The 25930-nt window shown below is 42.0% G+C and overlaps 1 protein-coding gene across 19 annotated transcripts; it reads right to left on the bottom strand.

Annotated features, from left to right (window-relative positions):
• Window positions 1-60: 60 nt before the first annotated feature.
• Window positions 61-24356, bottom strand: c2cd5 (C2 calcium dependent domain containing 5). Of its 19 annotated transcripts, none has more exons than XM_022191915.2 (31): window positions 24083-24356; window positions 23463-23570; window positions 22859-22945; window positions 22565-22736; window positions 22386-22481; window positions 21978-22133; window positions 21650-21887; window positions 18614-18774; window positions 16613-16701; window positions 16279-16314; window positions 14617-14725; window positions 11118-11171; window positions 9218-9332; window positions 8955-9053; window positions 8680-8791; window positions 8493-8572; window positions 7694-7880; window positions 7450-7614; window positions 5174-5218; window positions 4540-4680; window positions 4396-4459; window positions 4213-4274; window positions 4025-4123; window positions 3819-3908; window positions 3626-3704; window positions 3121-3213; window positions 2611-2643; window positions 2180-2311; window positions 827-1020; window positions 572-718; window positions 61-344 (listed from the first exon to the last, which is right to left on the bottom strand). In XM_022191915.2, exons 2-31 carry the CDS (start codon window positions 23550-23552, stop codon window positions 219-221), a joined length of 3351 nt encoding a protein of 1116 aa, XP_022047607.1. In that variant the 5' UTR covers window positions 23553-23570; window positions 24083-24356; the 3' UTR covers window positions 61-218. The 19 variants fall into 19 exon arrangements, with proteins under 19 accessions (XP_022047607.1, XP_022047614.1, XP_022047609.1 ...); XM_022191922.2 differs by having other exon boundaries at window positions 2210-2281; window positions 24004-24356; XM_022191917.2 differs by having other exon boundaries at window positions 2180-2281; window positions 24004-24356.
• Between the last annotated feature and the right edge of the window lie 1574 nt (window positions 24357-25930).

A 25930-nucleotide genomic window follows, 5' to 3' on the forward strand; every position in this document is an offset into this window, starting at 1 on the left:
CAAACACAGAAAAACATAAAGAGAAACATCCTGCACACCCATATGAATACAGATTGCATGTTTTGAAGTGCATTAGTAATTGTTCTTTATTACCTGTGTCCAAACCTTTGGATCTTTTACAGAGTTTTAAGGCAAACATAAATCTTTCAGATTTGGACGGCTAGACTTGGAGAGTGTTCACTCATACTGCAGACAAAACGAGGGTCTGTGTTTCACTGTCATGTTGCCCCTTCGGTTGCGCTACAACAGGTCTGTCCCATGTTTGTCATCGAGGCTGTGGGCTCCTGGTCGGTTTCTCTGACGCAAATGACTGCATCACCGCTCACATTAATGAGACACTGAGCCTAGAGCAGGAAGAAATGCACAAAATGAAACCAAAAGGACCATATTGGCAGTCAGGGCTGAAAATCTACAAAATACTTAACTGGAGCTTTGTGTATAAATGCCTGTGAGTAAATAATGTGCATCTGTGTGTGTGTGTGTGTGTGTGTGTGTGTGTGTGTGTGTGTGTGTGTGTGTGTGTGTGTGTGTGTGTGTGTGTGTGTGTGTGTGTGTGTGTGTGTGTAAGTACCTGGTTCTTGTTTGGATTCTCCATTAACACACACTCTTTCATGCTGTAGGACACTACTGCATTGCCACCCAGGGCTGCTACATGGGCTCGCACCATCGCAAACACCTCTGCTATGAATGAATGGAGGAAGCCACTAACACCGCCTTCCTGCAGAGGAAAACACGTGTTTTTTGCATTTAGGAAAGTCTCCACTGTAAACAACATATTCATGGGGCCATAACACACAACAACTGTCCGTACTAATGTTGCTCATACCTCCCGTAATGATGTCGTCTCTCTGATGAAGAACATGTTGATGATCCCAAGGTATTTAATGATGCGTATCCCAGGGAGGAAGGAGAGCGGCGTCATCTTCACCACGGTTACCGAACTGCCCCCGAACGATCGACTGGAGCGCAGGGAGCGGGAACGTCCTTCAGGCAGCGGACTGGAGCGCTCCAAAGATGAGACTGCAGGTTCAGAGAGAGCAGGGAGAAGTGCAAGCGGGACACAAGAAAAAAAGCAAAGCAAGTAAAGCAAGAGAGGGTAGGGGAAAAAAGACAAAAAGGGAATGGAGATACCAGAAAATACTCAAAATGTTGGAAAAATAAAAAAAAAACAGATATGAACTTTGAAGCAGTGAGCAATGTCAATGTGGAATGTCCATGCAAAAAAATGCAATCCTCTTAGCGCTTCCACAGCAGGAACATAAGTTAACTTGTATGTGCATAAGTCAGTCGTCTGGTCTGTGAGTGTTGGACATACGTGTGAGCCGACATGCAGTATTGTGTGCTTATGGTGCCAAGACAATCACTTAGAAAGCGTGCACCGCCATGCATTTCATGCAGTTGAGGCAAACAGACAAATACACAATGTCTGCAGACAGACAGACAGACCTGGGCACAGCTGTTTACAAGTGTGAATAAGTACATGAGAGAATATTTCTATCTGTTCGCGTTTGTGAGAGAGGCCTCAGACATGGAGACGGACAGAGACAGCTATGAGCTGAGCACATGTACACAAGCCAGAGTGTGAAAGATGCTTTTATTGTCTTGCAGGTAATTTCCCTGATGTGGCTTACACATATCAAACCAGAAATCTTCAGAGCCACACATTACTTTTACTGTGCAGAGGGCTGAAAATCATACTAGCTCTTGAAGAAAAAAAGCATCGCCCCAGCCCCAAGTCAAACATGGAATGTTTGAGCATCTGCACAGTATCCCTTTAAATCATGTCAGCTTAAGTAGATTCCTTAATGCAAATGAAGAATGAAATGAAAGGAATTCCTCCAGTAGTTGTCATCAAGCTGCTGCAACCCATCCACATATATGTAAGTGCCTTTAAAAAATGCTTCTCATTGAACGCAAAAAAGAAAAGGGAAAAAAATAAACTAACTTCCTCCTAATTTGTAATCATGGTCACCGCTGCTCCAGGCATTTAAAGCCAGGCTGCTAACTGTGGATCCCTCTGAGGGGCGGGGCCTCAACTTTCACACTCCAGCTGAAAAAAAAAAGGCAGTGCTTGATTTCCAATGCTCCGCCCCCCAGCGGCATGCATGGAGGGGTGTGTGCGTGTACGTGAGCGTGTGTGCTTTGTGAGACCGTGTTCTGTATTTGTGGGTATGATCACCAGAGTGTGCTAGAGACTGTGTCCTCCTACTTGTCTTAACTGATCCTCGTCTTATGGTGTGAGCTTTCAGCCTAAGCAGCTCTAGCCAGGTGCTGCATCTGTCTGCAAAGGAACCGTAATCAACGGAGGCAGCTGGAGAGAACACACACACAGACAGACACACGCACACACACAGCCCACACCCGAAACATACACAAACGCAACGACAACAATGACAACAAGAAAAGGAAAAAAATAGAAAAAAACAAAACAGACCACGTAAAACAAAACGAACAGAAGAAAAGAAAAGAACAAAACTGGATGAGGTTTGGGAGCGGTGCAGGATAACTCTGTCCGAGACAAAAGGATGAAAAGTCAAAACAGGGTAGTGTAGTAGTTTTGGTAGCAAGGAGGTGGGGGACGGGGAGGTAGTGGACAAGAAGGGGGCTTACCTCTGGATGAGACGGTGGTATTCTCTGGGACACCTGTCATACACACACAAACACCAAGGTCTATCTTTGTACTTGGCTGAAAACGAGGCGGCATCAATCCCTTGTTCTTGTCACACAGCATGTGTTACTTAGCTGCAACCATCAGCCCAAATCTAAATGATCTGCACATCCCCCAACTAGAGTCTGTTCTTACTAGTTGTTACTGTGTTCATTTATTGTGAGTGTAGTAGTTTGATAACCCCCACTGCTTCACAAGCACGACGTCTGATCTAGACAACGTCACACTGTCATCTAAGGTCACGGCAAAACAAAACACACTGCCCTATGACACACCGCTGTTTATTTACCTGGTAAATGAACCATAACCAGCTGATTTTGGCAGAGCTTTGCAGCTGGGGTCAATAAAGACACTGTACCTAAGGTGTTAGTGGAGGAGATGGGCAATGGCTGTTATTGAAGCAGGGCAGAGGAGGTGGTCAGGGAGCAAACGCAAAAATGGTTTAAGAATACCTGAGACTTTGGAGGATGGCTGAGCGTTGGCAGAGGGCACGTCCACACACAACTCGAGGGGAAACTGCAGCTGGTCCTCATTCTCACTGGAACCTGAAGACACAGTCACTCACAATCATTCACTTCCTGCTTTGCCTAAGTTCAAACAAAACAAAGTTTAAGGACAGTTGTTTCTTCAATGTATGACACTGTTTAGAGTCATCTTAGAAGAACAGTCCTCCGTTTTGTTACTTCACTCCTACTCAAACTTGATGCAAATATACATATTACTCATGTAAATGTGAAAATCTTGCTTTAAAAAACTTTTAATATTTGACTGATGAGTAAAGTGTTATCAGATGAACCCTTTCCATCATCTAAGCAGAGCTGCAGTTGATCCCATGGCCACTCAGAAAGTGAGCCAAGATGAAGTGCATGAACTCACAATAAAGACACTCTGAAATCTGGGTGAGTAAACATGCTGAAAATTTTATGAATTACATTTTTTTTTTTTAACCAGACAGACCTTTGTTGATGGGCTTCTCAGCTGGCTTCTCCTGAGTCTGGTCCTTGTCAAACGTCATGGCAACTGCTGTCACTGCAACCTGGGAGTGAGGCAGACAGGCAACAGCAGTGGATATGAGCAGAAATCTACATTATTCAACTATACTGAAGATGTGTGGAATTCAGTAAATCCAAAATGGCCTGAAATGCCTCACTTGTATGAGTTCTTCTTCTGGCACTGCCACAGTGAAGTTGAGATGGCAAAGACAGCAGGGGATCATAGAGCGCAACTTGAAGTAAAAACTCTGAAAAAGCCATGATGAATTTTAGACTGTAAGACCCTACTCAGAACATAACAAACAGTGTGACCTTTACAAATCATAAGCACGGCACTACTAATAAATCAATAAGGGTTTCTTACCTTCAGCAAATTCTCACATAGGTCAGTGAAGATCTTGTTTAAGCCCTGGTTAGTGAGATTGGCATTGCTCAACCTGAAGACCCTCACCGATGTAAACATCTGTAGGAGTAAAAGAATGACACAGCATGAGCTAGTATGTTAATTTATATTAAACTGTAGCTTTAGTTATGTTCAAATTGCAGTTCTACCTGTATTCCTGAAGTCCAGTTATAAATCCCAGGCATGATTTCAGTGTTGCAGCTGTAGAAACCTAAATCCACAAATGGAAGCAGGAATGATAAGACAGAGAAATGATAACATTTGTCAGATCTTCAACCTTTGCAGGTGACAAGCATAAGCAATGTGTAAAGACATCAGTAGAAGGCAAATACCTGTAGGGGGAGGTGTGTCAGTAAGGAGAGAGTGGATGTCCTCCACAGCATCAGTGTCATCAATCTATAGAAAAGAGTGCAAATAGTTAGGGTTTTCTATAAAACTAATTGCATGTAGTTGCATTAATGTGTACAGAGACACACCTCCAGGACGAATGCATCCTTTTTGCCGTGGGACAGATCCAGTTCTGACAGTTCATCAGAACTTTCTGAGTGCGAGCGAAAGAGTCTGGATCGTTGCCTCGGCTCAGGGATCGGGGAACCCAACCCTTCCTCTGTCAGCTCCTGCAAACAAAAAAACACAACATTTAAGCAGATGGCATGGTGGTCGAGGTGAGACCACTTCAGCAGCCCACATCTGCCTTGACTGTAAAGCTAGTAGAATCACTATGTTAGTAACACTCCACATGCTCACACTCGCCCAGTCAGCTTTACTGACACACAAACACACATGGTTGATGTTAATTTATGAATCAAGGAAAACAAAGAGTGGCTGAACACGCACACACACTAACACACCATAAAATAAACAGGTGAGAGTGTGATTTTGCAGGGTAGATGGCCATAACACAAATTCATTAACACAGATACGATGAGTCTACAGTGAGTTGCCTGGAGGTGACACTGGTGTGGGTTACACAATGTCCTGCTCCCAGAAGTCCCCAGTTAAGGGCTGTTACACAGTCACAGTAAAAGTGGTGTAGTATTACGATTAATAGAGTGAAAGATTTGTCATGCTTTGCTGTTTCTCACAGCTAAAAGTTGACATGCTCAGTACCATGTTTACGCCGCAGAACACCTCAGGGTCCAGGGCAAATAATTTCTTTAATGATCAGAGAGAGACAAGAGGGGTAAGTTTATCATGATTCACAAAGAACAGACTATACAGTCCAGAGCACAAGTATTTGGACAGTTACACATTTTCTGACCCTCAGATTCTGTGCTTCAAAGAATATGAAGTAAATGAATGAATAATGCTTTGGAGTTTCAGTCTAGTTAACAGCTGAAGTCTTCGACATACATTACATCAGACACCAGATGATTAGTATCCCTCCTGGTGATGCCAAACTACAACCACCTTGCTCTACTTTGTTGTGGGATCATTGTCTTTAATCTGATCTTCAGACTGAATGCAGGTCACCTGATTGACATCAGGTGACTGTCAGTCAATCCTATTCACCTTGAAAGACCTTTTGCCTGCTTTGACCATGTTTAGCATCACTGTATGGATGAATTATTTGATACCAATAAGTTTTGATGTATCTGACCGTTCCAAAGGGCAGAGAATGTTCCCGTTTACTTACTTACTACTACTTGTTACAACTGGTAACCATCATAGACTGTATATAAAGATGGACGTAGCATCTGGCTCCAAAATTGAAGCCCACCCGGAAGTGTCAAAAACTTGCAATATCACGCCGTCCGCTAGGGTTGGCTCCAAAAAGCTTTTGCTCCATAGAACCCAATTCATTTTTGGAAAAAATAAAATTTGATAGACTGATTTTCTACAGCTCAGGATTTTTTCCCATTAGTTTTCATGGTCAAAATGAGAGATCATTTGGCCGATCTTAAAATAAATCAATACTGAATTTTAAATAAATCGTTAAAGTTGGCGGAGCCAGGGGGCGTGGTTATATATATGATTGACTGTCCCATTGACTGGTCCTGCCCCGAGTTGCTCTCCGGTCCAGTCTGTTTGATGACGCTTTTTACGTCACTGGCTCCAAAAAATCCAAAATGGCGACCAGGAAGTAGCAAAATCCGGGCTTCACTTTCTCGGCGTTGAAACCAACGGGTGACGTCAAGGTTAGTTTACGCCTGGTAACCATACATGATCAAGCCGTAACAAGGGTATTGTAGTGTTTTATAGATGCAGTGGTAGGTTGTGGATCATCAGTTGTTTCTTTTTTCCCTCACTTCTGTCTTTACATCTTTGGTCGACTTCTTTAGTAAGTCAATACAACTTATGGGTTTGAATGTTTTTCTAAACTGCAACCTGGCTATTCTGCTCTTGTGGTGACCTCACTGAGGTTCTGATCAGAAAGTCTTTTTATTATTGAGAAGGAAACATACAAGCCTAAACTGAGGGGAGCATTCTTGATTTGCTGTGCAGCCATAAAGGTTAACCTTTTACCAGTAGCAGTAGCTCTTCTACTTTCTGTACCACCTTTTAATTTTAAGAAAATTAAATACATCTGTATGTATTTTTAAGCCTCACTTATCTTCTTCACCTGCATGATCACCTCTTGACACCTGAGTCATGACTACTGGCACCTAAGAAACACTGAGTAGTCAAATGTTCAAGTACTCTTAAATTCCTGGTGAACTTGCTGAGATCTAGTCTGAGACTTTGTCCTTTCATGTTGTTACCAACATTTAGAGACTGAAGAACAAAACAAATCTGTAACTGCCCAGATACTGTCCAAAAACTGGTCTGGACAGTATATGACTGATTACATGATTGTAACACTGGAAAACAATGCCAAGATAATGGAATACATTGGACCATCAATTTCATCTGTCTATATCCAAACATTACTGTATTTCATGGAGAAAATTAAACCAAATTAAACAGATGAAATGCTGATTACAACACAAGAGATACGTGTCTTTGATATTAAGGGCCATAAAGTGAAAATATTATTCCTCTGAAGTGTCTTCCAAACACAAAGAAAAACACGTTTAGTGAATATTTAGTTTCCTCTGTTGTTCTGTATGTTGTATAGATGACCAAAGCACAGATAAACGAATGACACAACATAACATAACATATGGGTACGTTTCCAACACATCTGAACAACATAATTTAACTTTTTAGTGAAACAGGTTCCTAAAGCCTTGTACTTATAGTATTTATTTTTGTGCTGAGGTCAACTGTGTGAGTGAATAGATGTGTGGGATAACAGGAGTCACAATAGCCTGCGTGACACCTTGGTGAAACACTGTGGAAACCTTGATTGTACTTAAAACCTTTCATAACAGTACAGACGTTGCAGACCTCATCACAAAGCTCACCCTCCATAGAATCATATGATTAAGTACTGTGTCTCTCACCGGAGGGTTTATTTGATAGAGCTCCTTGTTCTTGGCTATGGTGTCATTGATCCTTTTCTGGATGGTCAAGATATGGTGCTCATTGCTCAGGTCACCTGGAGTTTTGCCCGCAATCTGGATACCTCCTGGTGTAGGTAGCGCTGTCAGGTACACTCCTGTAGCAGACTGAGACACAAACACATATTTAAAAGGACCACGTTGCACCATTCAAATGTATGACTCATGGCTTAAAACGTTAACCTACAGCTAGACCCAGGAGCATGTTCTCGCCCACGCTGATCTGTATGTGCAGGCCAAACAGAGCATTCATATTCCGCAGCTTCAGTTTATTCATCAGCTGAGTGTGCAGCTCATACTCCATGAAAGGTAGCAGGTTGGAGATGGCCGTCGCATTCACTTCTCCCTGGGCTTTCTTCTTTAGGCGACACAGTCTAGAGAAGACAGCAGGCATCTGCATTAAAAGGTGCCCTTAGCAGATCCATAGCAAACAGACAAAAGCTGTGTTTGTGTTAGTGCTCAAACAAACATGTCTAATCTATTTCTCTACTCATGAAAGACTTGCAATACCGCCACCTGCAGGTCAGTGTTGGGACAGTGCAGCACACTGACCGCATGGCTGTGAGTATGGTAGCCTTCATGTGCATGCAAAAGATAAACAAAACAGAGGACCCACCCATAGAAAACCAGCTCTACAGGGCCTTCAGAAGTCAAAACCAGCAGAAGGCAACCTTATCTCATTTTGAGCCTTTTGTAAGGGTAGATTTCACCCTTAAGGAGGTGTGTTTTTGGTCTACATGCTTTGCTCTAGGAAATATTATCAGATAACATGGATACAAAAGCCTGAATAGTTAAAATTTAGTCGTCCACACATTTTTAGATCTTTATTTTCACTACATTGAATATCACATGTATAATAGTACCTTGTAAATCTTGCTTGGAATATCCCTGGTTAATGTGATCATTTTTAAAATGCTTAAAAGGCATAGAGGTTTTTTAAAAGTGATGGCTAGTAACTCTGAGAAAACCTTTGTGACGTGCTTTACCTGGCCTGGATGAGGCAACCCTTCCCTGTGACAGCTGCTTCTGATGGCAAGTCAATTGTTGTGAACAGCACATCAGGAACCTTGAAAAAGTAAAGTTAATTCTTACTCTTTTTTCACCAAGTCACATTTATACACTGGAAAACCAAATATGTCTTCAACTTGAATAACGCCAACAAAAGAAATGTACCTTTTGCCTTCTGCAGTGGTAACAGTAGGTGAGCTGGGCAGGAAAAGGCATGTTGAGCTCATCATATGGAATGTGACAGAAGCCACAGCTTGGTGGAGATGGCTCCTCAAACCTGGTAAAAAAAAACAAAACAAAAAACACACAAACTATGTGGTATTAGTGACCATAACTCAGTCCAATGTGCAAAGATATAAACTCCTCATATACAATAATTTACAATGAGACTGCCCAGTCTTTGAATCAAACAGATTCAAACTTATACACATAAACACAACCTGTGGTCTGTGCTTCCGATGTCTAAGCAGCCTTCGCGCATGTACCGAGGATTCAGGATGGCTGCTGTGCCTGATGCTGACAGAATACACACTTCTTCACTGTGTCGAGGAGAGGTGGGAGATTAAACAAAAAAAGGAGGGAAATGAGTACAGGACATGAAATTTAGTGTGTTTAAGACAAAAAGAAAACAAACTGTTTTATACCAAAGACAGATGGTGAATAAAAGAGCAGAATATTCCCACACAAGTATGTATTTACATACCAGATGCTTGTGCTCTCACTGTACCCTACAACAGCATGGCAACCAAGCGCTTTGGCATGAGATTTGATCTCCTGACGAATCTCCTCCCACCAAGCATCACGAGTTTCTGGCTCATCTGCAAAACACAAAACTCTGAATCAAACAGCTTCCACAAAATACTTCCAAAGTGGTTAAATTATCTATCAAAACCTCACTGAATACTGACATCTATCTAATAATTAGCTAACACTAAACATAGAACAGGAAAAAAAGTGCCCTCACAACTTAGAAGACAAAAACAAGAAACTAATCTCACATCTAATCAGACTGCTTTGACTTACCAGAAAATAAACAGACGGTCAACAGTACAGTTTGTATTTTCTGATGACTTATGGGTTAAATGTTGTATCAAAGCAAGCCAAAACCAATTATCATTTTATAAAACAAAGTGACACTGAAGATGGCGGATGAGAATTTGAGGATGATGATGAAGGCAACTTCCAAGGTTAGATTAGTTATGTGTTCTCAGTAGCATTCCTTAAATGCACACTATCTAAAACCTTATTGTCTCTCTCTTCTCTTTGTCTCCTTTTGGTCAGCTGTGCTATCAAAAAGGCAACAGGAAAGAAACAGAGCCACCAGCACTTATATATGTTTTGGCTGTGGTGGTACAAAAAGAAAAATCTTGCTGGCTGGATAAAAGAGACACTGTGCCTAGGCTGTAATAAGTGCTTCCTATTCTTGTGATACAGATATCAAATTCAAAAAGATTGAGCCTTCATCATACTTCAGCTATACCATGGGTGTGTTTCAATAGTCTGATGAGGCTTTGCTCCAAACACCTCTGTCATATTGGCATTGTTCAGAACAGTCTAATCATTCCAAGCTGAGAGTTTAATTTCACTCATAAGGTAGTTGTATATCCCTGAACAAAGAGGACAAGAAGGAAGCTACATTAGAGTATTGAGCTGCACCCCATGACTCCCTGGGAGGGCTACATGCTGACGGAGCCCCAGAAAAAGAGAGAAACTCAACAGCTAGGTGAGACAGGGGAGAGGAATGAATGAGGGGAGAAGAATGGGTGATCGAACTGAAGAGATGAAGAATAATGACTGATGATCAGGCATCAGGCCCACGAGGTGGGTTCCTTTAAACCAGAAGCAGCATGTCATACAGGCACAGGCTCACTAACGTGCACGCTCATGACCATGTGCGCGCTCATGGGCAGAGAAGGGCCATATTCATTCACCAGAGTCCATCAAATCTAGTCTAGTTTTTAGGTCAGGGAACTGTGAGGATTATCATACTTTCCTCCATTCCCCAAGCTCGCTGCTTTCCCTCCGTCCCCATCACACATCCCAGATCCAGTTTTAATTTTCCTCAACTGCCACCCGCCCGATCAATCTGGCTTCCATTCATCCATACATCCATCACACCTTCTCTCTCTCTCTCTCTCAGTATGAATACGGCCCAGTGAGTTAGGGATGCACATGCCCGGTCAGTGGCTCTTTGACACAGAGTAAACCTCCTAAACCTCCTCTGGTCTAGACAGGTTTAACCACAAAGCCGAGTCAGGAAGCGTTAGAAACAGCGCTGGGACAACGTTACGGAAGAGCTGCAGCTCTTCTGTGCAGCAGGATGAGCTGGGTGGGGGGTAGCCAGGCCAGGCTGGATGGGGTGGGGTGGGGACACAGGGCATGCTCAACTCAGCTCAGCACACACTCACACAGATCAAAGAGAGGAGGATGGCAGCTCACCGAATCAGTCGAATCAACACTCTTGTGCTATGCGGAATTGTTTGTGGACATTTAAGCTAGCTGCTTGGTTAAATTTCTGTGTCTGTTAAAGGCTAAGAGGGACGTTTAACTTCACTGAGCTGCCATCACTCCTGTGGGTGAGAGCAGTAAAAGGGGGGAAATACCTGCAGTGACACTATTCCAGTCTAGCAGTTTGTATGAGCGCGTGTTACCCAAGGCTGGGCCAGAACACACCGTTAGTACAGAAAAGAGAGAAAAAGAAAAGAAGAGACAGTCTAACAAAAAAGCACAGCACAACAGCAGCACTCCACAGTCACTATGCAAAGACAGACAGCACTTCACAGTCACTGTGCAAAGATCAACTAAATTCAGGCCTAATAAAACAATCTCAAAGAAGAAGAAGAAGACTGATGAGGAAAAGAGGAAAACAGAGATGAGTAAAAGCTTCAGATCTAGCTAAAATTTTGAAAAGACTTAAGGAGAAGAGAAGCTATACAATACAAAAGGGAGCATGCAGTAGCAGTCTAGTTCTAGTATACTCTCTATACTTAAGGTGCCCGGTGGAGGTTTCTAGCAAACATGATTACTTTAGTAATTTCTCATCAAAATGCAATGTGCATCCTGAAAAGTCTAACAAACTTTCCTCAAAGAACATCTGTGCAGCTGATGTTTAAACATCTTAAATCACTGATTGTTGCCATCACCCACTGCTGATCAAATGAATAGCATTAAATAATCTGCAGAGTATGAGCTGTATTAGCTGAAAATACAACCAAAAACAGTAACACATTTGTAGAAACACTGCTCCCTAGTGCTACTAGTGGACAAAAGCTCCACAGGGTACCTTTGATGTTGCTCTGTAGTTGAAAGCCATAGCAATAGTGAACAGGGCTCTTATCAGAATGGTTACCAAGTGGAACCTTAAGTTTGGATCAGGAAAAACTAGGTCTTTTATCACTGTTTACGCAACAGTACTGTGGGTTTAATCACTGCACTTCTGCATTTTTTTATAGAAAATTTGAAGAAAAGTGAAATCCTGCTTTGAGTAGCTTCTTTTGGTTCTCTTGTTTACTTCTGAAAAGAGCCCCATTTATCCTAACCCACCCACATTTACTAGCGCGCCTCTTTCTCTAAATTCTCAGACATCCTTGATTCATACTTGGCAAAGAAAATTAAACTGAGCAACTGGCAAAATTTCTGGGGCTACAGAGTGGACTGAGCACGTTCAACGCTGTGAACAGAAAGTGCTGACTTGAAGCGCAAATGTCTGCCATTAAAATAAATCTCATTAGAGGGTATATATATACATATATATATTTATATATTTATATGTATATAAAAGAAGAACACAATGAGTTCCACACAGATACGAAGCCTTTCTGAAAAACCCAAGGCAGCGTAAGACACCACAGAACCTCACCATAATGCCACCTGCAGCCAGGCAACACCACACAACAGAAGTACACACGTGGACAAAATTGTTGGTACCCCTCAGTTAAAGAAGGAAAAACCCACAATTCTCACTGAAATCACTTGAAACTCACAAAAGTAACAATAAATAAAAATTTATTGAAAATTAAATAATCAAAATCAGCCATCACTTTTGAATTGTTGATTAACATAATTATTTAAAAAAACAAACTAATGAAATAGGGCTGGACAAAAATGATGGTACCCATAACTTAATATTTTGTTGCACAACCTTTTGAGGCAATCACTGCAATTAAACGATTTCTGTATTTGTCAATGAGCGTTCTGCAGCTGTCAACAGATATTTTGGCCCACTCCTCATGAGCAAACAGCTCCAGTTGTCTCAGGTTTGATGGGTGTCTTCTCCAAATGGCATGTTTCAGCTCCTTCCACATATGTTCAATGGGATTCAGATCTGGGCTCATAGAAGGCCACTTTAGAATAGTCCAACGCTTTTCTCTCAGCCATTCTTGGGTGTTTTTGGCTGTGTGTTTTGGATCGTTGTCCTGTTGGAAGACCCATGACCTGCGACTGAGACCAAGCTTTCTGACACTAGGCAGCACATTTCTCTCCAGAATGCCTTGATAGTCTTCAGATTTCATCGTACCTTGCACACTTTCAAGACACCCTGTGCCAGATGCAGCAAAGCAGCCCCAAAACATTACTGAGCCTCCTCCATGTTTCACCGTAGGGACAGTGTTCTTTTCTTCGTATGCTTGGTTTTTGAGTCTATGAACATAGAGTTGATGTGCCTTACCAAAAAGCTCCAGTTTGGTCTCATCTGTCCAAAGGACATTCTCCCAGAAGCTTTGTGGCTTGTCAACATGCATTTTTGCAAATTCCAGTCTGGCTTTTTTATGAGTTTTTTTCAGCAGTGGTGTCCTCCTTGGTCGTCTCCCATGAAGTCCACTTTGGCTCAAACAACGACGAATGGTGCGATCTGACACTGATGTACCTTGGCCTTGGAGTTCACCTTTAATTTCTTTGGAGGTTGCTCTGGGCTCTTTGGATACAATTCCAACGATCCGTCTCTTCAATTTGTCATCAATTTTCCTCTTGCGGCCACGTCCAGGGAGGTTGGCTACTGTCCCGTGGGTCTTGAACTTCTGAATAATACGAGCCACTGTTGTCACAGGAACTTCAAGCTGTTTAGAGATGGTCTTATAGCCTTTACCTTTAAGATGTTTGTCTATAATGTTTTTTTCGGATGTCCTGGGACAATTCTCTCCTTCGCTTTCTGTTGTCCATGTTCAGTGTGGTACACACCTTTTCACCAAACAGCAGGGTGACTACTTGTCTCCCTTTAAATAGGCAGACTGACTGATTATGAGTTTGGAAACACCTGTGATGTCAATTAAATGACACACCTGAGTTAATCATGTCACTCTGGTCAAATAGTTTTCAATCTTTTATAGAGGTACCATCATTTTTGTCCAGGCCTGTTTCATTAGTTTGTTTTTTTAAATAATTATGTTAATCAACAATTCAAAAGTGATGGCTGTTTTTGATTATTTAATTTTCAATAAATTTTTATTTATTGTTACTTTTGTGAGTTTCAAGTGATTTCAGTGAGAATTGTGGGTTTTTCCTTCTTTAACTGAGGGGTACCAACAATTTTGTCCACGTGTGTAGCAGGCAACAGACTGGAGCCATGCACCACTATTGCACCTAAACCCCAGGGGGCAGCACCACAGCACACGACAACACAGCGACCAGAGCACGCACGCACGCACACGCACACGCACACGCACACACACGATCAGCACAGCCTATTAATTACACAAAGATTCAAGTCAAGTCAAACCACAAGGTGAAAGTTGCCCCTCTCCATAAAAGTGTTTGACACAGGTGATGATAGCCTATCCTCGTGTTTGTTTCCATCAAACTGCTGCATGCATGGCTGCAGCCTATCAGAGAGACCAGGAACAGCTTTCACCTGCTTTAGGACTCGTACATAACTGAAGTCTTTTATTTGATTTTGTCTAAACAATTAAACAGATTAGGACTAGGATCATACACAGGAAAACTGTGCGACACAAGAGGATCATGGGTAGCATTGACTAACAGCCAGGTGCAACAAGACCACACACTCTCGCGACACAGTAGGTCGATGGAAGAGCTCATTAACATAACTTCACAGGACAATGAACGAGCTGCATTAGGGCCTTGGGCGTTTGTGTGCGCTGAACTCACCAGGGTTGTGTATACGGTCCAGTAATTTAACAGAACGAGCGCTGACCACTCCACCGACGTGAACCAGAAAACCAGGTGGGAAAGAGGTCAAGGTGAAGAACGGGAACTCCTGCAGGTAGAAAACAGCCGAGTCACGTTCAGTAATAAGCCAAACACACTCTGGCTTATTCCAGTATTTTTGTAAATGACATCTAGTGACAGCACCATGATGTTTAAGTTGCAGTAGATGCACGATTCTCAAGATTCAAGGTCTACAATATCAGAATTCTTGTTGATTATTTTAAATCTTCCTATGGTGTAAAACACATAGAGATATGATTTTCAGATATTTTCTAGAAGACATAACAGTTTTCAAAAAAGCATGTAAGAAAAACTATTACATTTTAAAACTGAGAAATCAAATCTTTTAACAGCAGCTGAAGGCCCAAGACTTAAAATATTTTTAAAAAATAGTCAAAGTCAAATATAAAATTTTAGATTTTGTCTCTCTAGGCATATTGCAAAAATTCACTGATTGAACACATCTTTTTTTTTTTTTTAAAGTCCACAACACTACATACTAACAGTTGTGTGCAGACTTAAATGATGGCACTGTTACAACTAGTGGAAACATGCAGCAAGAATCGAGTGTGATGAAGTCATGCAAGTTGTACCCCCAGAAATTCCCCACTTGCTCCATTCCAACCTACATTCATAGACATTCATAGACACAACACTCAAAGGCATTTCAAATGGATCTGGAAGTGACTGAAAAAAAATCTCTTTAAAATAAGACCTAGATTATTTTTATCACAAATTTACTGATCCATTTAATCCTTTCAAATCTACATGCATTCAATAGGTTTGGAGCTGAAACTGAAGGACACACACACACACGGACGAGGTGGTTTGTGGCTGAGGATCAGTACTCTGGTGTACATGCTTCTCTCTGTCCACAGGACAGCTGGTCCTCTGCCTCCAGTCAAATCATGTGATGCAAATCCATGCATTCACTCACAAGAGGAGCTTGAAACACCTCGACTGCCTGTTGGCATCTTCATTCTATGTTGAATTGATGACCACCTTTACAGAAAAACTGAAGGACGTTGTGATTTCCGACCATGCAGGACCCGGTATGTGATGAACGGCTTTAGTGGGCAGATATCAGGCAGGACTACTTTCTTTTTTTTTTTTGTCCAGTACTCCAAAAAAGGAAGATAGCTTCTAATATGACTGATAGCTCCTCCCACTCTGAGCCAGGAGGCAAGAATGAGGTGATGAGGTGAGTTTGCTCATTCCCATTGTTGACACAGGAAACCAAAATCAGACTCAGAAAAGGAAGTCAGAACAGAAGGAGGAGTTTAACATGAATATCCAGAGGACACGCACACAGTCACACACACCCCTTCAGATCTGAAGGGAGCACAACTCCTAGCCTCCAGCCCTCTACTTAGCACATCTGTGAATCCTTTAGGGTGCGGTGGGTGCCAAGTAAACACACGTACATGGTCACACAAGGACCCACTGCCATGTTGCTCAACACAACACTACACCTTTGAGATCTACAAACAGCAGAGAAGGGTCGGGTTAGGAGTTGAGTCAGACTGGGTGGTGGCCATCAGCTTGGTCAGGGTGTTAGGGGAAAGGTGGAGAGTGAGAAAGTGTCACACTGATGGGACATACCCTGGCGTTTAACAATAACCCAGAGGAAGACGCTCCCTGAGTAGCACAAGTGGTCAAGAGGACAGAGAGAGCGAACATTACTTGGTCTTAAACAGACCCATCCCCATTAAAGACCTGGCCAGCGTAAATTAGAAATCTTTCACAAAGATGCAGCTGTGTGAAGCATTGTGTGACCCCGCATGCAGACATCAGAGGTACTGACTGCATGTCAAAGCCTCTACAGTCATGCTTAGATTACTGCAATTTAAAGCAGAGTTTAGGCTCAAATGTCTGCACGCAAGGCGAACTACTGAATAAAAGTGTGTGTATGTGTGAGTGTTGAGCGTCACCGTACCCTCTGCTCGAGAGCTGTCTGTGTCTGCTGTCTGAGCAGGGTCTTCAGCGGCCCTGCCTCCTTCCCAGCGCTGCCCCCACTGCCCATTCCTGATCACAGAGGAGAGCCCGGCTTCAGTTTTGTTACTTTTAACACACAGCACAATGGACTAGAAAGCCAATCAAATGGTCAGTTCATTATTACACAGCAGGATTAACATCACTATGATTAATCAAAAGAAAGCAACCTGCACACAAAACTTGAGATTAAGAACAGCAATAAACCTGCTCTAAACTCATCCTTAGACTTGCTTACGCTAACCATTTATCTAAGTGCACTGACGAGCACAACAAACCACATGCTGGGGTGGAAGAATCCAGAGTAGTCAGTCGTGTTGTGGAGTTGTGCAGTGATACCACACATGCTGAGTAAATGTTAACACCTGTCAGGGTGACCTGGGTGTCAACAGTTCTGCTGCTGACCCAATATACAAAAGAGACGCCAACACTTCACTCTTATGTGATTCAGTTACTTGGTGACACACTACAGTCCTACTATACCGGAGGCTGCCAGCAGCAGGTCCTCATTGAAGGACACGCTCTTTCTCAGCAAGGCACAGTCTGAGTGGATGGAAGAGGGAGGGGGCGGGGTTGTCGCTCTGGGGGTAGAGCTCAAACCATGACCACAGCCCACTGAGCCAGAACCAGGAAGGGACAGAGTGTCTGTGGAGAGGGTGGGGGAGCTGGGGCAGAGGAAGATCCCAGGCCTGCGTCTCACTGGCTTGGGCTCCACTATCCAGCAGAGACACAGATGGAGGGTGCACAGAGAAAAACAGATATATTGAGAATGGACAGGCTAAGAGCAATGAGGATAGTGGGCAGAAGCATAGCAAATAAGGAGGGAGGAGAAGAGCATGATGAGGAAAAAGTGAACACAAGCAAAGTAGGGACTGGGCCATTAGAACAGAATCACTGATACTGACCTTACTGAGTACATCAGACATCTATAAACAACACTGATCCACATGAATCAATTTTTTTTCTTCTGTAAGTTACATTGATTTCCCAATTGCAGATCGACAACTCAGTTTTTAGTTTCACAGAATCCATGGCCTCTAGTTAACTTGGATAAGAGTGACTCCAATGAGCTACTTCAAATGAGGTATATGTACTGCAATTTGGGGGAAAATAGACACCACTGCCACTTGACATGTCAGATAATCTAAGTTAAGGTATCTGTAACGAGGAAAAAATGGTGATTCAGCGCATGCCTAATGGTTAAAGATTGGAAAAGGTGCAGGTAAGCAAGTTAACACAAATGAAAATGTGGGTTAAGATAAGAATTTGAAGTACAAGGACTGAAGAGGTAAGTAAAGAAAAAGACAGAGAAATAGAAGATGTCAGAGAAGAGGAAGCATGAAAAAGAAAGGGACTGGAGAGGAAAGAAAGGAGGAGGGATTTGGGTTGAGGGACTGAATCCTAAACGGTTGTGGGAGCAGCTGTGGTAAGAAGGTTGTTCAGGCTATAAGGCATTCATTACTGGGCCGTGCTAGAATGTGCTCAGGTCGTCTCAGGGGCAGAGTCTGACCAAACTTACCGTTTCCTCAATGATTAACCATAATGGCTGCTAATGAAGAAGTGGCCTTACGACAACAACAGCCCTTATGAGACACAGTGCTTCTAAGATTACAACATCAGGGGACAGGACTAACACAGGGATCTGGTGCATCTTCACAGTAGAAAGCGCGTGACTTGTACAAATTGTGTTATTTGTTCCCCAATACTGTGAAACCAGAAGACACACCAGGCCACTGAGGACAGGTGAAGGACAGGGCATGGCTAAATAAATTTGTACAATACAATTTATAATAAAATAATGTTAAACTCAATCATGAACAAATGTAAAATAAACAAATGAATAAAGATAAAAAAAAAAAAAACACCACCATAGTAGCACCACAATGAGGTGTAGGAGTAGGGAGGGATAAGAGCAGGAAAGGGGGACGGGGCCAAGTATTCTTACCCGTCTTGGGCGTCAAACTGAGGTCTGTGTCTGATGATGAGGACTGGCGGCTGCATGGCTTGGAGGGAGAGAAGGGGGGAGGAGAGGAGGAGGAGGTGGGGAGGGCTCTGAAAGGGGTAGGCGGGCCGGAGGACGAGGGCAGATCCTCACCAAAAACCGGCCTGCCAGGAGAACATGACACACACACACACGTCAGTCACCACCTCACCCTCTTTGACTGTCTATATGTATATGTGTGTGTGTGTGTGAGAGGTGGCTTTTTTAAATGTGTGATTCTGTTAGCTTTGGGCGAGGTGTGTTTGAGGTGCTACAGATGGCTGGAGAAAGAAAAAGCAAGCGTGGAGAGCAAAAAAAAACAAAAAACAAAGAAATAAAATGAAACACAAAGAAAAGCTCACATACACATACAGATGAAACTAAAGAAAGCAACGTGAAAGAAAAACACAAAAAGGTCAGATTCAACGGAGGATGACAAGCCGAAGCATGTGTCCCAGTAGAGTAAGGCAAAGGTCGGGTGGCTGAAGAGAGATCACAGGCCCTTCGTCAGAAAATGAGCCAACTGGGAACCTGACTGCCCGCCCCGTAATACTTGTTAAAAGACAAGCGGAGGGAATTGTGCCTAATAGCTACATCTGGTCTTTTCTCTGACCTTCTCCATCTTCTTTTTTTTCCTCTTAATGTCTGTCTACACTACAGCTATCCTGCCACTACCTCACTATCAAAGTATGCAGACGTCAAATTAAAAAAAAAAAAAAAAAAAAAAATCACTTTTCTATCACCATAACCGCCTTCTTGTCTTTCTCCTGCACCTATGTCCTTCCCTGCCTCTGCGTACCAGTGAAGATGAGTGTGGGAACAGAGACAGAGAAGTTCTGGGACAGTCTCTGGGAGCTGCAGACCGAATGCACTGGGCTGTTGTGGGTGGAGCGGCATCCGTGGGCAAGGGGAGACCTGGGCCAATCAGCACACACAGAGAGAAGGAGAGAAAGAGGAAGACGCAGAGCCGATTTGGACACAAGCAGTGAGAAACGTCCCGGTCCGAATGTAGGCAGAGAGAAATAAAGAGACGCACACAAGAACCAACAAAACACAACATTGCAGTAGAGTGGAAAAGGAGACAAAAAAGGAAAAGAACAGCAAAAAGAGGGCTTATTTGTCTTCCTGCTTTTTGCCCCGTTATTCCATTTAAAAGTCACATGAAAGCAACGGGAGACTCATGCATAGCTCTCAGCTCAACATTCTCAGTCTAACTCAAACATACAGAGCAGGAATGCAAACAGAAAGAGATGACAAAGGCCCAAACAGGCAAATAAGTATTTAAAGACAAGCTAAAAATACATCCATGTTCAAAGCCTCATTACGACTGAAGCAATAACCAGGACAGACATCAAATGGCAATGACTTTGTTAGTGGATTAATTGTTTATATTAATAATCAAGCAAAAATGCTCACATGCACTTTCTTATATTGCTGCAAAATGTCTGACTGTTGAATGTACAGCACAAGCCCCCTGAAGATCTTGTTTTTGGCTCTGGGAGTGTATGATGGATTGATTTAATCTTTATTTTAAAAAAATCTACTCTCCAGATTCGATGTGTGTTGCTTTTTTCTAATTATGATTCAGCCTTTCATTTTTAACTTTTCCATTTTTAAATGTATCAATTAATATTACTGAGACAAGCAAGTCCTTCCTGGATCAAAAACATTTTTTAAGGAGACCTAAATAAGACTGCAGCATAAATTGTGGCAGACAAACAACTGAAAATATCGTCCAAGAGGAAAAACATAAACCAATAAAACAATCCAAAAAAGTTGAATGATCAGCTGTATTTCTTGCTCAACATTTTATGAAGTAAGTATGTAACCAACATAGTGGTTATTAACTACGGACAGGGAATGAGACTGTAAAAATAACTGACTTTTGATGACAAAGTCGAATTATTGTACTGAAATTGCTCTTTATATCTATTAAGGAAAGAAATCAAAAGTGACATTTTCATTTCAGTTTAAAAACAAGTTTTAACTAATGGAGAAAAGAGATCAACTGACTTAGGCACATGTTGTAAAATCTCTAAATATGGTAAGTCTAGTTTACAGAATAAACAGTGATAAAGAAAACAAGGTTAGAAAAATACATAATAATAATATAAGATAGTATGTTAAATGGTTCTTACAGTATTTCCACAGTCACCTAAACAGGGCAAACTGCAGCCAAGTTCACGTATGGAAAAGAAGAAAGAGTCATAAAGGGGAGAAAGTAGATGCAGTCCAGTATAATAAGCAGACTCTCTATCTTTCCTTTCATCACATAGTTCCATAATTTAGTATCTAATCAGAGTACACTTCCTGACATTCCAGACTCTGCCCCTCAGCAAAAATAGTTGTCTCAATAATTTTCCCATATTTCATGTAGAGGATTTAACTCGTCATCAAAAGGTGTTTACATCCCTGATACACATAATCTCACACACACACATATATTCTAGATAAATGCAAATAAGAGGCACACATGCACTCAACTGTAGTTATGCTTACAGTAGCTGATAAAATCACACACCAACCACTTGGGGTGAGGACAGCAGAACAAACTGAGGAGAACACACTGCTAGAGGCTGAGCAGAACACATGTGTGCTAGATACTCACTACAAGACGCAGCACTAGAACATGCAGAGGCAGAGCAGAAAGCCATGCAAGAGCGGTCTAAAAGAGCAGACAAGGGAGGAGGGGGTGTTGAGGATGGCTGTGTGTGTACTGTACATGTGTGTGTCTCAGGTTATGTCGTGTGCTGTTAGTTTCATGATGCAATACACGTGACACACAGACACACAAACTACAAAAGGGGAATCATAGATACTGAGACACACACAGGGTTAACCGCTATTATGTGCACAAAGTTAATATACAGTACGTTTCATCCACACGCTCTCCGTCTCTCATGCACACATCGATCATCTTTTGTCACAAACTAGGTTTGCAGTGAAACTTGCACATAAAAAGAGGTAGTGTCCATGCTTGTGCTGCTGATCCATACTCACTCCTTTCCGTCTTTAGAAGGGGAATTGCAGGCATTGGAAGCAGGGGCTGTGTTAGGGTGCACATGTGTGTTGGTGCTGGGAGCGCTTCCAGAGCTGACTTTGTCCAGTGTGCAGGCGGTACCTATGGCCCGGACCACCAGACCCGACTCCCCCTCCAGGTCGAAACACTGCAAGTAGCCCACCACTGCATTCCCACCCATCTCCAGTACCTTAAGCCCTATTTTCCTCTGTAGCTCTCCTAAATAGATGGCAACATACAGCCACATTAATAAGAGAGGGGGAGCACAGGGAATCATCACATAAAGAGGATTAGTGGGAATTCTCTTACCAGACATGAGAGAAATGAGTCTCTGACGAGCCTCGTTGGAGGCTCGGGGAGTTCTAATGCGGTCTATCCACTGGTACTCTGGATCTTCATTAACCACGAGTTCCTCCACAAACCCATGCACCATTGCTGCTCGGTAGCACCGCGGAATGGATGTGGCTGCAAGACGAAATTAAAAACCATCAGAGAGAAAGGACTTAAGGACAAAAGTTTCAAATGAACCCAGTTTATAATTAATGCCTCTCTTGACAACGCCAAATTTTATTTTCTTTCACTCATTATAAGACTAAATTAAATATCTTTCACGGACTCCTCTTTCGATATCTGCCCTATGTGGGGTTTATCTGCATTTTACGTGCACAAAATTGGGTCTCATGAAGCATTGTGAACCAAAGGTCAAGTCAGACATACTGCAGAAAAACTTGACTCCACACGATGACTGTCTAAAGCGGTTCAAATCGTTGAAGAGCTCCACTTTGACGAGGACATTGATCTCCCCTCGGATACCTAGTGACAAAGGAAAGACAATGTAATAAGGGACATAAACATAAAGCTGTGATTATTGTGATCACATTCATTGATTCCTCTACCATGGATGGTATCATAGATGGGAAACCAGCCAGAGATGACAGAAGCAGCCTCAGTGCAAAGAAGTGGGTCAATGTCAATGTAAACTTTCCCTATGGCATCATTAGCACTGTACGTGTCATGGTCCAATACTGTGATCTGCAACGGCTCATCCTGCAAGTCCTCATCATCCACCTACACAGCAAGAGACGAGGAACAAAAGACATAAAGGAGGATAAAACACACAGGTATTAGGAACTTAATGTGATTTATCTATACTGCTCACCACATTTTAAAGAAGCTCAAAGGCATTTTACCTCAAATTTGAACCATTCTGAGTTCCACTGAGGATTGAGAGATTTGTGACAGACATCTGTTTTGAAAGTTGTGTTTCCAAACTTGACCTGGGAAATAAAAGGCATAATGCACATATTTTAAATGCTATATTTACCATTTATAATACACAGTGTTTATGTGCTGTATTATTAATATATGAAAGTGTAAATATGAATGATATAATTTTTTAAAGCACTACAGTTTGTTGAAGAATTGTTACGTTTTAGGTATTATTTAGGTAGTATTTTAAGTCGTCCAGTATTCCAGTCCACGGTGGGCTTATAAACACAGAGCGTGAGTCTGTGAAGTTAAGTTGACCCAGAACATTTACAGAGTAAAACATTTTCTACAGCTGTTTAGAGACTTGGAAGAGGACAGTATGTAAATACAGAAAATAACAGTAATCAGCATATGGGTGCTGATTAAAGACAAAAGGTGATTGAATCAAGAAGACTGTCAGACAACAAATTAAAGGGACCTATCAATGGCAAAGATAATGGGATAAAGAGTGACACTAGGGGTAAGGGGTGTCTGTTGCAAAAGGATGTGCCAATGTCTTTGTCAAGTTCAAGCATCTTCACTTACCTCTACAAAAGCATCAGTCAGGTCACTGGCTCTGTCCATCACAGGCAAATGGCGCCCAGCCACAATTTTGGCCTTTAGTTTCCCAGGCATGATTCAATTTAAGTTGATCTGCGAACACATTTTATTGAAACAGTGAATGCATGTCCTGTTATTAAGGCAGGAGTCACCGACAGCAGTGTAGCCTGAGGAGCGGGCATATGCTGTTGACAGCATGAAGAGCCCCTTCCTCTATTTACGAGCTCCCTAGCACATAAGCTAAGTCCCTTCAGCTAAACCAGAATTATCTGCTTCACTCTGAATAGCTTATCAACGCGGAGTTTCCTATTTGAGCGCCGTATAAAAACACGACAGCAATTATGAGTTAGCTAGGTTATGTTAGCAAAACCAGGCTAGCACGAAAAGCCACTTAGGTTAACTGCATTGCAGTCAGAATCTCTTTAGCTCTAGTTACCTGATCGGCCATGTTTTTACAATAACACCGCAAAGCCAACACCTATTAAACAACAATTTAAGCTCACAGTGCAAACAGCATCATCCTTACCGAGTGTTACAATATGAAAAGACAGCTGTCAAAGCAGCCGCAGGCTCGTTTTACTCGAACATTATCATTGACAGCCCACCATTCGTCTGACCTCCGTGTCTCTCCCATAACACGACAGGTTAGTTCCCAGTGCACCAGGCAGGAAAGTGTCGATCAACTTCGCAATATTCGCCGGTTTATGACACTCCTAAACAGATACTGTTACGAGTTTTAGTGTGTCGTTACGTTACACTCGTTAGTTATTCCACATGTCTCCGTTTAGCGCGTAAAGACAACAGCTAGCTTGGTGAGCTCAGAGCCCATGATGAATGAGTGCTCAGGCGTTAGCGTGTGCTGCCTTCAAGTACACCTCGTAAAGTCGTAATCTACCTACAACGTTACATTGATGTTGCACACATAGTCTATGGTTGTACAGGAAAGAAAAGAAGACCAACATGAAAAAATACCAACTAGTTCTAAAAAAAATATCAAATATACATATTTACGTACATACAAAGTACAGAGAGTAGTTTTTTATCCGTTTCGCTGCATTTTATGTGTCTATGCAGCAGCTATTAAGCTAAAACCGCATTCCTTAAAAGCAACGTTAGGAATGGTTTTGAGCATGCGCAATGTGAACAAGTGAGGAAGCTAATAATCTTAGAAATAAAGTCAGGCTATCATCACATGACATTGGAGTCCGAGCATCGAGGTGCCGAGGACAGGAGGTGGAAGGGATCGCCTCTCCAAGGCACCAACGGTGCCGAAGGACCCTATTGGAATGCTAGAGTTTATTATTATTATTATTATTATTATTATTATTATTATTATTATTCTGCCAAAACAACAACATTTTTCAGGGCCTGAATATGCTCGAAAAGTCATGAAAATTTGCACACACATCAGAACTGATGAAAAATCTCGGTCGCAGCGACACCTGGTGGGCAGGGGAGGATTCGCCGACCAGCAAGGATGCGAGGACTCGTCCAACGCTGCTTGCACTGCAGCTTTAATGTTATGGCGTTTTTTTGTGTCAGTTTTGATATTGTTTAGCTTTTGTCTCGTATTACATCCTTTACTGTAGTTTTTTTTTACACCACTACATAAATGGCAATCGCTAAATTGTAGCAGAAGTAGATAAATAAAATTTCTTTATTTGTTTTATTGTCAATAATTTCCACAAAAAAAAGACCAAAAAACAGATGTGATCCTGTTATGTTCTGTCTGTGCAAAGTCGACCTCAAACCCCATGTTGAATGGCACATTCCTTGAATATGGTTATGGGTGATGCAGTTTAATGTCAGCTGATCTCACATAAAATCGTCTCTTGGAAATAGTCCCCAGCTAATTTTCTATTTACTCAAGTTTGAATAAGATTTGTAATAAAATAACAATGCTCAGCCGTTAGACTGAAGCTTTATTCATCCTTTGCAGGAAATCACAGAACCAGCATCTACCATGGAACATACGGACACAAAAATGATTTATGAAAGTAACTAGGACTTACTGAAGACTTAAAACAAGGTTATACAAATATCTGTAATATGTGATAGGTAAAATGTAGAAAATCTATCTTGAAAAAAAAAACATATCCAGTGTGCAGAAATACTTGCACATATCCAGTGTGCAAAAGTACTTGTATATTAGTTGTGAGAGCATCCCTTACCTCTGTCCATTTCTGGATAGTGTCGATTTTAGTCCTAATGACGGAGCTGGCTTTCCTGATCAGTTCATTAATCATGTTCTTTTCTGTTTTCACAGCAAAGAACATGGCACTGGCCACAACAGTCTGATAGAAAGTGCATAAAAGAAGCCTACAGGTGTTAAAAGACCTCAGCTTCTTAGAAAATAAAAACATCTTTGCCCTTTCCGAGCCTGTGACTGAAAGCACAGGCATATGTGTATGACTTTTCAATTATTCATCAAAACAAAACCAGAACTAATTTAT

The sequence above is a fragment of the Acanthochromis polyacanthus genome, chromosome 8 (genome assembly GCF_021347895.1).
Source record: "Acanthochromis polyacanthus isolate Apoly-LR-REF ecotype Palm Island chromosome 8, KAUST_Apoly_ChrSc, whole genome shotgun sequence".
In the NCBI taxonomy this organism is placed as follows: Eukaryota; Metazoa; Chordata; class Actinopteri; family Pomacentridae; genus Acanthochromis; species Acanthochromis polyacanthus.

Excerpts from the sequence above, each read along its gene's own strand:
- c2cd5 (XM_022191915.2), bottom strand. The coding sequence starts at position 23,552 with ATGCCTGGGAAACTAAAGGCCAAAATTGTGGCTGGGCGCCATTTGCCT. Across the intron at positions 22,946-23,462 it reads TGACTGATGCTTTTGTAGAG|GTCAAGTTTGGAAACACAAC; the intron begins GTAAGTGAAGAT and ends TTTATTTCCCAG. Across the intron at positions 18,775-21,649 it reads CCTTCTAAAGACGGAAAGGA|GCCGGTTTTTGGTGAGGATC; the intron begins GTGAGTATGGAT and ends TTCTCCTGGCAG.